This window comes from Lipophrys pholis, assembly GCF_963383615.2.
Source record: "Lipophrys pholis genome assembly, chromosome: 21".
Lineage (NCBI taxonomy): Eukaryota > Metazoa > Chordata > Actinopteri > Blenniiformes > Blenniidae > Lipophrys > Lipophrys pholis.
Genome location: NC_137649.1, coordinates 4,407,440 through 4,420,883, shown reverse-complemented (window position 1 = coordinate 4,420,883; position 13,444 = coordinate 4,407,440). Strand labels below are relative to the sequence as shown.

General features: G+C 43.8%; 2 protein-coding genes across 2 annotated transcripts; one reads left to right on the top strand and one right to left on the bottom strand.

The window, feature by feature from the left end:
* Positions 1 to 1,376: 1,376 nt before the first annotated feature.
* On the bottom strand, positions 1,377 to 7,575 carry rps7 (ribosomal protein S7). The gene is made up of 7 exons (XM_080490339.1): positions 7,083 to 7,575; positions 6,386 to 6,471; positions 5,822 to 5,893; positions 5,342 to 5,485; positions 4,495 to 4,559; positions 2,578 to 2,728; positions 1,377 to 1,487 (listed from the first exon to the last, which is right to left on the bottom strand). The coding sequence occupies exons 2-7, from the start codon at positions 6,458 to 6,460 to the stop codon at positions 1,410 to 1,412; spliced, it is 585 nt and encodes a 194-aa protein (XP_080346465.1). The 5' UTR covers positions 6,461 to 6,471; positions 7,083 to 7,575; the 3' UTR covers positions 1,377 to 1,409.
* On the top strand, positions 7,532 to 13,185 carry rnaseh1 (ribonuclease H1). Its single transcript, XM_080490338.1, has 8 exons — positions 7,532 to 7,978; positions 8,864 to 8,988; positions 9,087 to 9,269; positions 10,269 to 10,368; positions 10,448 to 10,502; positions 11,221 to 11,305; positions 11,448 to 11,572; positions 12,130 to 13,185. Exons 1-8 carry the CDS (start codon positions 7,785 to 7,787, stop codon positions 12,244 to 12,246), a joined length of 984 nt encoding a protein of 327 aa, XP_080346464.1. The 5' UTR covers positions 7,532 to 7,784; the 3' UTR covers positions 12,247 to 13,185.
* Positions 13,186 to 13,444: the final 259 nt, after the last annotated feature.

The window sequence follows — 13,444 nt, the reverse complement described above, 5'->3', positions numbered from 1 at the left end:
CATTGGGGTCTCACTGCCACCAATAGGGGATGTGGCAGAAAATCGTTGCCTGTCAAGGGCCCTGAGGATCACCGAGGGCCCTAAGGACCACCAAGGACCTCTAAGGACCACCGAGGACCCCCCCACCCTGCTGGGGACTGTTTCCTCTCGTCCCCTCAGGCAGGAGGAAACGCAGCCTGAGATGTAAAACTGCCAGGTTCAAAACCCATATTTTTCCCCACCGCCATCCGTCTTTTAAACAGAGAACTGTAAATACCACTCTCTCTGTTTTAACTTATTAATTCTCTGCTTTAACTTAATTCTACTTATCAATTCTTGCACTGCATTTTAGGAACCTAATTTTATCTCAGGGATTTTTAAAGTATTTTATCTCAGGTACTTTTGTGTTTTATCATTGATCCTTTATTGAAATTTCGTTCTGCAGTATTTTCAATTTTATAATTTTAATTTAAAGATAACAAATCTTTTAAATAACCTACTTTGGTTTTTTCAAGGCTAATAAATTAAATTATCTCTTGTCCAAACAGCGTCCCGCTGATCCTCAGTTGACATATTGACTTAGTTTTGCGTTCTTTGATACTTTATGCGACAAGTGACGTGTAAAGCACAGAAAAAGCCTGAACTCACAGCGCCCTCCAGTGGATGTCACCAATAGTTCATACACTATTCAGTCCCAATTTCTTCTGTCGAGGGAGGGGCAGGTGAAGTAGTGCCACAATAACTTTAAAGTTGTGTTTATTTAGCCAGTAGAACCATATTGAGATTAATAATCTTTTTCTCGTGTGTCCTGGAGAGCCGGGGTGCCGATGATCTTGCTCGGTGACCCCCAGTGCATTTTTTATTTTGACTATGGGGGAAACCAGAGTACCCAGAGGAAACCCACACACACGTAGAACATGCAAACTCTACACTGAAAGGCCCCGGATCTGAACCCACGACCTTCTTGCTGAGGTGAGTGTGTGGTTTACTGCGGCGCAGTGTGCCATTGATATTCTGACAAAGCCAGTTACTATTGAAAATGACTAATCAAGTGAAAAGGCTAAGAAACTTCTATAACTGTTGCATTCTGGGTGTTTTTACAAACTCACACTGACAGTACAGCTTTGCCTTCATGGCAGCGTCACCGATACCTCATGTCTCAGTGTTTCCTGTTCACACAAACAAGAAATACGTTAAAAATATAAGTTTTCTTTTAAATCTTAATTTACTCCGGCGGGTCGGTTCTGGCCCACAGGCTGTTTCACAGCATCAGGAGAACGTAATGAACATAATCCAGATTACGGTGTAGAAAACAGAATTTGTCCGATGCCAGAGGCGAAGCAGCTCGATTCCCTCCACAGTCCCACACAATAGAATAAAAAGATAAACGAGAAGAGTGACAGTAAACAAATTTATTTTGTCGTCTGCATTTACAGCTGGAATTCTGGGAATTCAAACACGACGTCTTTGCCTGTGAGCTTCTTGTAGACGCCAGAGAAGGTTTCCACCTGCGAGAGAAACGAGTAGAACAGCATCAAATCTGAGTACTGACGGGTAGTTTCAGTCTATTTATTCATCTTTAACAGACACAGCTGGTCGGTGAAATCCAAAACTTGATTTCAATTTGTACGTCATTAATGTACAAATAAATAAATAAATACCTTTTATCATATTTACATCACATATTTCTGAATTTTCACAAAAACTTTAAGGTAAATGGTACAAAATATTCATGTATTTGTCCCAAAATGGTTAACTCTGCTTTGTTGCAGCAGCAATTACAGTAAATATGAAAAACTATTAAAAGAATAAACAATACAAAAACACAATAACGTGTTTTCTGATGTTGGTTGTGACTGGATTGGAAAAGCAGAGACGTCAATCTACTTTCTCCTTTTATCATCTTTGCACACAATTTCTGTTCTTTTAAACTTGTATGTTTATACACTAATACTTATTTTCAAATGTATTACCTCAACTGATTCCTTCTCACTCAAACCAAACGTGAAATACTCATGTACATTTAGTTTATTTTTTCTCTGAACACACGAGACTTGCACCTGATTTAATGTTTCTAAAAAGTTAGTAATCAAAAAGTCAATATATTGTCTAAATCTCTATTTAGCAGCAGATGAATGGTTTATTTCTGCTCATGGAAAAATCTAAACAATACTGGGTCCTATACATTTTATGGATTATTTACAACCCTCCTAAAGAACATATTTTCTTTCTCTCGTCAGTTTGAATTTATTCTTAATCATTCTGTATTCTTGTTTAAAGTCAACAGCAAACTACAACTGAACATGGAACAATCCAGTGAAACACTATAGAGCAGTAAAGATGTGCACTGCATGGTTTAGCTCCCCAGTCACGGCCTCACAGAGACTCTGGGAAGTTGTAGGAATATGCAGGACGCTCGTCCTCGCCGGCGAGACGCCGGGGACGGAGCTTAGTGTCCGACGTCGTGGAACGGGAATGTACGTCTCGGCCTTGCGGCTACGCTCCCATACGCCACCTGGACAGAGCCAGGAACTTTCTGGATGTCCACGTCGGACTGACCGCCACAGTTTAACGCGACAGAACGTTTGTTTTTCTTACTTTGTGTTCGACGTTGTTCTGCTGCGCCTTGTCCAGGTGCACCTTGATGAGCCTGCTGCTGTCCAGCTTCACTTTGATCCTCTTACCAACGATCTCGCTGGGGAACACCAGGTCCTCCAAGATGGCGTCATGGACCGAGGTCAGAGTGCGGCTGAGGGAGGAAGGTCACGGAGAGGTCAACACAAAGTTTAAGGAAAGTTTCACGTTTACATTAGAACGAGTTGTCATGTTGGGCCACTAGTGGGCGCTGTTGCCTACATTAGGACGGTTTCCCACGCCTGCATAGCATTTCTGAAAAGTTGAATTTCTCCGTTTCCATGGAGACGGGTCTCAAATTTCCATTTGATGCTAATCCAAACACCGTTGTGTACACCCATAACACCATAAGTTTTCAGTCTTAAATGTGTCGGTGGGGCTTCATTTTACTCGTTTCTAGACATTTTGGAGACAAAGCAAAATCGTGTAACCAGTTTTTTTTTTGTGGTTAAAGTTTTACACCAGATGCTTTTTTAGTTTGGGGTCAAATGTTGTAGCACGAGGAATAACGCTAGAAAAACATCAGAGCGATTCAAATAAATGATGTTCAGCTTGTTTCTTTAACCTCCAATCCACTACAGACCATTACAGTAGTTTGATTTATAAATACTTTAGTAAAAAGTTGGATTGTTATTACAGTGACTGTCAACTATAAAGCTACCAAGTCCCAGGAGACTTTGGACGGGGAGATGAGACACTCTGGAGGAAACGTTGTTCTGATTGTCCATCGACTGAGCATGTGCAGAAGAACTGGTTACTATGGTTGTGGGGTGCAGGTACAAGAGCAGTGGGACCCCCCTCCACCCTCCCATGGTGACAAAGTGAGTATTTTCATTGGCTCCGTTGGCATGAAAACAAAGCTTCAACAACCCAAACTAAACACTGCTGTACAACTGTAGTGGGCACAGCTCACTGTATAAAATCTCATTATCTTAAAAACAAAACCTGACAGTATCCAGTTTTAGCAGAAATAAGCAACAACTATACAATTACACTATAGAGCAGTAAAGATGTGCACTGCATGGTTTAGCTCCCCAGTCACGGCCTCACAGAGACTCTGGGAAGTTGTAGGAATATGCAGGACGCTCGTCCTCACCGGCGAGACGCCGGGGACGGAGCTTAGTGTCCGACGTCGTGGAACGGGAATGTACGTCTCGGCCTTGCGGCTACGCTCCCATACGCCACCTGGACAGAGCCAGGAACTTTCTGGATGTCCACGTCAGAGTTTACACAGGTTCATGACTGACCAGGAGGAGTTAAATATCTGTCAGCGTGTCTCACATAAGACATTTAATAACAAAGCTCAAAGTCTGAGATATTTCAGTGAAACAAGAAAAACAGCATTGGATGTAAATATTCAGAACCAGCAGATAATCCAAACAAGGGGTGTCAAACACATTTTAGTTCACCGGCCACAAACAGACCAATTTCATTTTACAAGTAAAACAGAGCCATGACTACATTTTAAATTTAAACTGTTGAGTTTGTCTTTGTTGTGTGCAGAGTTTAGTGATGGAAAAGTCAGTATTTTCACAAAACCAAACAATTACTACAGGAAATTACTCACATCTCAGCATGAAGACAATTTTAATGAAACCTTCTGCTGCAATATATAGTGAGAAGTTTAACAAAAAAGCTATCACTGTTGCATTCAGGGTGTTTTTATAACTCACCCTGAGAGCATGTCTTTGAAGCTAATGCTGGTTTGCTTTCATGGCAGAACCACCGATATCTCAGCTCGGAGCTCAGTGTTGTCGCTACGATTCTTTTGAAGTTTTGACCATTTGCTTGGTGGTTTGGTCGGAGTGGAGCCTCTTGGGAGCTGATTTTGACCCTCAAGCCTGATTTGACACCCCTGATCTAAATCAAGGAAACACTCACCTTCTGGGACGCTTCTGCTTATTCTTTGTGCGGCTTTTCCTGGTGGGCTTGGGCAAAATTCTCCTCTGAAAACCAACAAAACGAAGTGATTATTCACCATCAGGAACTCAAAAGACAGCAGAACAACAGATTAAGTCACTTCACTGCATTTAAATGAAACTTCGATGTCACAGTGTTGACTGGCCTGGTGAACTATGTGCTCAGCATGGGTTGTATCACGAATCTGGACTTCTGTAAATATTATACGTCGTTTTTGCAGTTCATTGTATGATTGAACGATTTCATCTGAAAGAGCTGCACAAGAGAATCCAACATTTTCAAATCAAATCTGATGTTAAGTTTTAATCGTTTGAACAGAAAGGCTGACATCTGATGAGTCTTGGCAGTGCTGTAGCTTAGCAGAGGTAAAGATGTGCACTGCATGGTTTAGCTCCCCAGTAACGGCCTCACAGAGACTCTGGGAAGTTGTAGGAATATGCAGGACGCTCGTCCTCACCGGCGAGACGCCGGGGACGGCGCTTAGTGTCCGACGTCGTGGAACGGGAATGTACGTCTCTGCCTTGCGGCTACGCTCCCATACGCCACCTGGACAGAGCCAGGAACTTTCTGGATGTCCACGTCAGAGTTTACACAGATGTATGACAAAAAACAAAAAAAGACCGAATGGCTGACCAATGAGCGTGTGCCATCAACGTATTACCTGGACAACACTGCTTGTATATCAGAGTCATACAATAAGACAACATCTAGTTACACTATAGCTTTAGATGAAGACTCTCCTCTACCAGCAGGACCCGTCCCCTCCCTCTGGTTCGAGATGTTCTCTTTTGAAAGCTGCGGAACTCACCTGTGCGATGAACACCACGTGTTTTCCACTGAACTTCTTTTCCAGCTCCCTCACCAGACGCACCTGGATCTTCTGGAAGGACTTCAGCTGAGGAACAGGGACGAAGATGATGATGGCTTTTCTGCTGCCACCAACTTCAATTTCCTGAAAGGAAACAGCAGGTCAAAAAAATCTGTTGAAAATAATACAGACTGATGAATAACACAATTGACCGTCACAAAGGATGTGCACTGCATGGTTTAGCTCCCCAGTCACGGCCTCACAGAGACTCTGGGAAGTTGTAGGAATATACAGGACACTCGTCCTCGCCGGCGAGACGCCGGGGACGGAGCTTAGTGTTCGACGTCGTGGAACGGGAATGTACGTCTCGGCCTTGCGGCTACGCTCCCATACGCCACCTGGACAGAGCCAGGAACTTTCTGGATGTCCACGTCGGATTGAATTTCAAACCGCCGGACATTCATCTTCAACTTCACCCACCTTTGCTGCAGTGATGTTGAGTTCTCTCAGCTGAGCCTTCAGATCGGAGTTCATCTCCAGCTCGAGAAGAGCCTGCAAACCAACAAGTGTAATCAGTTAGAAAACCAAGACATTTCAAATCGATAACACAATTCACAAGAGAAATTTGAGTTAGCAAGCCATAACACCACACAATTTGCCGAAGCGAGACTCTAACACACCTTTTACTTTTTAACCACCAATGACAATTTCTATTGTCTCAATCAGGTTGTGTGGGGGGGCGGCAGATCCATTAACGGACAGCTTAACATTAGAAGGTACCCTAACCTCAACAGTGATCATATTACAAAAGGCAGCTTTGCAAATCCACTACATACTGCACACATTTGGCCCTTGCTTTAGGAATTAGTATGAAGAAACTCGTCATTCAGAGACAGTAACTTCAACTTATTTCACTTTCTAATCAAGGAAATGTGCTGTTCAGATGAGGCTATCCCTATTCCCAGTGCACGTGGAGTCGAGTTGAACTCTTATTTCAGTTCACAGCTTCAAAAGTTAAGATGTTTCAACACCTGGACGTCTTACCTGGGAGATCCCAGACTCGAACTCGTCTGGCTTTTCGCCATTCGGCTTCACTATTTTGGCGCTTGTACTGAACATGGCCTTTGTCTCTGTGGAAGTAAAATAAAACAAATATCAGACGCACGAATCAAGTAATTCAGTATCCTTACGTGCATGCTACGTTTAACGCATTCAATCAAATACTTGTCTGGAGTTTCACACATATCCACACATTACTAAACCTGTACAAATTAAACTAAAAGGCTTTTAGATGTAAGAAACAAAGAAAATTTAAAACAACCAGTCGCGAGGTTAAGCTAGCATGGATACATCATTAGCTCGCTCCTCAACTTAGCCGCTTTGCTTTACCGAGACAGTAACCAGGCACGATTCACCTCGACTCCCTATTTTAACCCGAAAAAGCTCATAATATCAGAAACTGACAATCGGAGCTGAACACATCCAGTCTCGTGCTCTCCTGGTCGCTGCTCCAGCCGCTAGCGAAACACATGCACGGCCTGCTCGCAGTGAGTACCCATTCATCGAAGCCACTTTACAACTCTGATTTTCATAATATACGTGCCATCCGCGGCTCCAAAGTACTTAATCTAAGCCATCAGAGCCTTGGATGGTTCAAATGTACACGAACGTTACGGTTTAGTGACATTAAAGTACATTTTAAAGCGAAAATGCCAGTCCTGGCAAAAAGTGCACGACTAACCTCTGTCAACGACGGCCAAGGAAGAGGCCGGAAACCTCGCGAGAGTTGGCTTAGTCCAATCCTGAGCTCCCGTGCAGTTATCGCGAGAGTTGGATCATCCACCCGAGAGTTCCCGGCAGGTTATTAACAATATATTAGGAATACATTTTATTTGTAGTGCAGTTTATATTTGTGGATCTCAAAATTCTACGTAAAAAAAAAAGAAAGTTGCCTAAAACGATGTTGAGCTCACGTTTAGTTATCGCGAGAGTTGGAGAAATCCAATCATTTCTTTGTTGATACCGTAGGAATTTATGTATTTTAAAAGAGATAACGCATTTTATTTGTAGTGCAATTTATGAATCTTAGAGTGCCACATATGAAAAAGAAATTTGATTAATCCAAACCGGAGCTTTCGTTTAGTTATCGCGAGAGTTGTGGGAATTTCGCACTCGGCCAGCAGATATCGCGAGAGTTAGATGACTACTTGCATGTTTTGACATTTCCTTTTCCGTTTTATTTGAAGCCGGTGGGGATAAATTCAACTCAAACGAACAATTTCGGTCTAAAGCTACTCCACCGGACGGGTGTCTTGTTTGTATGAACAGCGTTTGAGGCTCGTGATTCGCCACTTCCTTGCCTCCAGCTGTCTGTTGTGGATCCTGCTGTTGTGTTCCTCACTGAAGGTTGTCCGGCGCTCACAGCCTCGAGTCGACACATTTGATGACCTGTCTCTTTCGCCATGTGTGGCACCTCGGGTTTTCAGCAGTTCGTGGACAGACAGTGACGTTCAGGCGGACTGGTGTATTCAGAGAAGTCCGTCGGAGCCCGTGCGGCCTCACCGACCAGGACATGGCCAAGGGAAAGTTTTACTACGCAGTCAGGAAGGGACTGAAACCAGGAGTCTACAAGACATGGTGAGAAATCCACTGCTACAGCAATGTCCCATGGCATTACATAAATCTGCTCTTCAGCCCCGGAGACCTCTGGTCTGGCATGTTTCAGCTTTAACACAAAACATGTTTATGTCCTCATCAAGCTCTTAAGAAAGCCAGTCAACAGCCTGTCATTGCAGTCAGGCGTGTCACTGCAGGAAGAAGGATGCAACCTGCAGGCCAGAGTCACTCCAGGATCAGAGAGAATTCAGTTAAATCTCCTTGTATAGGGTCAAATACAACATAGTCATTTCATGGTACTTTTCCATTGAAAGACCCGACAGTTCCACACGAGCAAACAGAGGACAGGGGAAAAAAATGACCGGAAGCAACCTGCAGAAGCAGACATTCTGCTGTTCTTGTTAGACCTGGGGTAGAGCTAGATAGAGAGGTTCTGGTTCTGGAAAGGTGCAGGGATTCTTGACTCATTTCAACAAACATAAATCTACATGCTGCAGACTGACGGGGGGCCGAAGGCTCAGACTCTGTTCATTCAATTCAAACCTTGAAGTCGGGGCCATTCCCCCTCTCCTCCGGTGTCACCCAGGGCACTGTCCTCGGCCCCATTCACTTCATTATCTGCTCCCCCTCTGCCATATCTTTCATAAATGTAATATTCAACTGCACAGCTATGTGGATGACATTCAGCCTCCACCTTTCTACCACTGCGGTTGCGCCGTCAGCTCTGACATGTTTGTGCTGCAGGCAATTTTGCATTTGTTAGTAAAAAATAAAATTCCATTTTGATTATCAAAGCTTCTCTTATGAACTCCTGACATCCAGAAGAACACATGAAGATTTCAGTCTGTGGGGAATCTCCACGCGAAGGCTTTCACACACGGCATGATTATCATCCTTGTGGTTTAGGGACGAGTGTAAGAGCCAAGTGGACAAATTTCCCTCTGCCGTCTATAAGAAGTTTGCAACGGAGCGAGATGCCTGGGCGTTCATCAGAGGAGTCACGCTACCTCCTCTGCCAGCGGCGAAGAAAGGTGAGCTGCTGACGCGTTGACATCCAGAAGCTCTGAAGAATCTGAGAAGTTTCATTCTGCCACACACTGCTTTCTGCTAATGGAAAATACCATTGCAGTGACGGAAAGCGCGGAGCCGGACGTCAGCCTGCTCCCGAAACGAGGTCCGGAGCCGCTTTACTACATCCCTCTGGGGAAGAAGAGGAACCTCTCGGAGACGGCGGAGGCGGCCGATCCTCCCAAACGAGTCAAAACCTCGGAGAGCTCCTCGTCACAAAGCGCCGATGGCTTCACGTACATGGGTAAGACGCCGAGTCCGGATTTATGTTCTCTTGTCTATGTGTACGTTTGTAACCTAGGCACATGACATTATCCTCTCGGCTCATTTTAACGCTGTTTAGTTTGTGATGTGCTGTTCTAGAGCGGGGGAGTCCAGCGTTGGGCTTGTGGACCAAAACCACCCCGAAGGCCAATCAGTCCAAACCACCAAGCAAACCGGACAAATTTCAAAGAAAACATTGATTTTTCAAACAAATTTCTAAAGAGTAGCGACACGACACCGAGACCCGTTTACGCCACAAAGTTTTCAAGTGAAAACTTTTAAAAACATTTCCTACGGTGGAACTCTTTCAAAACGCTGAGTCTTCCTGGAAACGGGGGGGAAATGCATAACGCAGAAGTTTTCCGAAAAGATGCGCTTTCACTTGAAACGTCTTCAAACCGGGAGTCTGAGACCCGAGCTGGAACTACGATTAGCCTCAAAGCTCAGGCGGTCAGAGTCGGTTTGTAAAAACACCCAGAATGCAACAGCTGTCGGAGACGTTTTGAGACATGTTTCACCTGAAGGTTCCATTAAAATGGGCTTCATGTTCGGGTTGTGGTCATTTTCTGTCCTCATTTGTTGTGGAAAACACAAGTGTTTTCATCACTTCTGAGCCACAACAGAAAAAAAACCCTTAAAGTTAGAATTTAAAGGTTATTATGGCACTAATTTACCCGCTCAGGATGAATGTGGCTCATGGACTAAATTCTAAACTACAAAAATGTATGTTCACGTTACGCTGTTTAGTTAAATAATTCCCACGTATGAATGATATTTATTGGGTTCGTTAATACGGCGGTGTGTCGTGACTCCAGAATCCCCCAGTTTGGATCCACCGACACCACCAGTTTCTAAATGAGGTGAATTTGTAATCTTCAGACGAGTTCAGTACGTAGGAGGCAGGCTGACGCTCTGTAACGGTGATCAGTGACTGGTATCAGGCGACCGTGTGGCTCAGCGCTGCTCTTCCTCTGCTCAGGCGACGCTGCCGTGGTCTACACCGACGGCTGCTGCACGTCCAACGGGCGGAAACGAGCCCGAGCCGGCATCGGCGTGTACTGGGGCTGCAACCACCCGCTGTGAGGGGACGCCATCCCGACCGCACGTCCGCCCCGCCCGAGGAGAACCGGCTCTAAAATCGGCTGTTTGTCTTTCCAGTAACGTTGCGGATCGACTCGCGGGGAGGCAGACCAACCAGCGCGCCGAGATACAAGTGAGCAACGGTTCATCAGACGGAATCGCTCCTCTATAGGGGAACGTATTGTTTCCAAATGCGTCAGGCTGCCGAGAAAATGATCAGAGTTTCAAAGAAAACATTGATTTCACATTTCTTGAACAAACGGAAGGCAGCAGGGCTTCACATGGATCCTCATCACATTAAATGTCCACAGTCGTGCAACGTCCTCCTCTTCCTCCTCCCAAGTAAAAACAATCAATTCTTTTTCCATTTTTCAAAACCGGCAGTTCTGCTGCTTGGATAGAAAGTCCTCTTTACCATCATAAACAATCCTTTACCTGCATCCGGCCATTGTTTCAGCCTCGCAGGTTTACATTTGTACCAGTTTGTGGTAATAATCGCTGTGCGTGCGTGCGCAGAGTAACTAGAATGTAAAAAACAATAATAAAATGGTTAAAAAAACATGGAAAAGCACAAAACATAGGACAGATGAAGCATTAGCAGCGATCTTGGTCGGGTGTAGTTCAGTGCAAAGCGACACCAGTGGAGTTATAATCTAAACTGTTTCAGGATGGGACGTATTAGATTTCAGGAGTGACACCACCACCTGCTGATGCTCACCACCGCTTCTGATGATGGATTTATTCCAGGTTTAATGAGCCACTCTCACTGCAGTAAACGGGCATTTAAGGAAAAACAATGTGGAGTTTGCTGAGTGTGTTTTTTATTTTATATATTTTTGTCTTTGGCTCAGGCTGCATCCAAAGCGCTGCAACAAGCTCAGGAGAACAACATCGAGAAGCTGGTCATCTACACAGACAGCATGTTCACCATCAACGGTCAGAAACCCTAAACCCGAAGACGTTTTACGTTTGGAGCCGTTCTGACCCGTTAAAGAGATTTACAGAAGCGGTTTGAGTCATTAAGTGTGAGGTTTTTTTTCCTTCTGCTGAGGTGAAAGTGATGTGCCACTTCCTGCAGGAGTGACCAAGTGGGTGAAGACCTGGAAGCAGAACGGCTGGAAGCTGCAGGGCGGCGGTCCGGTCGTCCTCAAGGACGACTTTGTGAAGCTGGACAGACTCAACTCGGAGCTGGACGTCGTCTGGGTAAATCCAAAACTGCTTCACGCTTCTTCAACCTTCCATCGGCCTGTTGGATTATAAACCAACAATCTTTTAATAGATAAGATATTTAGAGTTCAGTCCCTCAATTTAATTAATAATTCACAGAATAATAAAAGTGGGAATATTTTCTAATTGTATATAAACACATATATTGTTTTCAGTGCGCCTGTCTCTTTAAGAGGCAAAGATTTCGGGGCGTACCAGCTCCCATTGGGAGTACGTATGTACACCAGAACGTGTAGAAAATGAACTTATTAACAATTCGACAAACCGTTTCTGCACAAAGCTGTACAGATGTTTCAGATTCTGGTGAAAAACACAAACATGGACGGAACCCGAGTCGGCAGTGAGCGGCAGGCAGATGTTTGAGTTCTTCTACTATTAATCTCAGAAAGAATTAGAAGATATAAAGTCCCACAGAGCAGCGTGAGGTCGAACCTCGGCCAGCGTTAAAAGATCAATTCAAAAAAAAGCTTTTTAAAACGCCTGGAGGAGTTGGTGTCAAACTGATGGTGCCTCCGACCGTCTGCCTCCTCCAGCTGCACATCCCCGGTCACGCCGGCTACAAAGGCAACGAGGAGGCCGACAGGCTGTCCCGGGAAGGAGCAGCGAAGCCTCACGTCAAACAGGACGAGGACGAAGACGAGGACTTTTAAAGGAGGAATCCTGCAGGACTGATCACTTCATCAGCCAGAGGGTGTTTTTTTTTTTTGTTTTTGTATCGTGAGCAAAGCTGCACTGAAGAGGGTGGGTTTTTCTGTTAAGTTGTATTTTTATTCTGATTAAAGTTTTATCTGTTGTTGGAATAATGTGTTGATGGTGTTGATGGAGACGATCCAGAGCCGTTTTCATAAAGGGCCTGAAGCTGCAACAACTTCCACTTTTACATTTTTTTAGTTTTTTCCCATGATTTCTACTCAAAAATGAAATGAAAATAAGATATAATCCAGTATTTAACCCGTTCCTCCCCGTAGTCTCCAGCCTCTTTCAGGTTTCTTCAGGTTGTATTTGAATCCTGCTGATGTCATGTTAAAGGAACACCATCAGTGTCGGTACAGCTACGTCTCAAAACATTAGAATATCATGAAAATGTTCAATATGTTTTCTCACTCATTTCAGAAAGTCAAACCCATTTATGATAAAGACTCATGACAGTGAAATATTTCAAGCCTTTATTTCTTGAAATGATGATGATGATGATGATGATGGCTTACAGAGAGTGAAAACCTCAAATTGTCTCAGAAAATTAGAATCTTGTGGAAAAGTTCAGTTTTGGAAAGTCCTGGTGTCTCGCCCTCTTCTGCTAAACACACACACACACACACACACACACACACACACACACACAGAATAGGTGTCACACACACAGCTTGTAATATAACATCTTGTAAAAAGTACTTTTATAGAAAATACTCCCTTATCAGCATTAGATCGGAGGAAAATGTTGTTATGCTGTTTATTTATCCCAAATCAATCATGTGATAGTTTGACATGTTTAATTCTCTCAGCAGAATTGTTTCGGCCTCTCAACGTAAACAAAAGTCGTGTGGTTTTCCCGTTTGTCGTGTCAAAATTACGTCACAGCAGCTTTTATTAAAAAAAAAAAAAAAAAAAAGGACAAAAGATGAGGCACAACAGGATGGACATTTTAGCATAAATTATATAGTTGATCAAAACCGACTCGCCTCAAGCTACAAATGTGTAATATTGACACATTGTGCAGTGAATTTATTTTTATATTTGGATATTTACTCATTTATATTATTAAATATGGTGTCATTTTGACAATAGGATCTGCAGGTGATAGATTGACTCACTGCTGTAGAAATAATTACCTTCATCACATTATTCTGG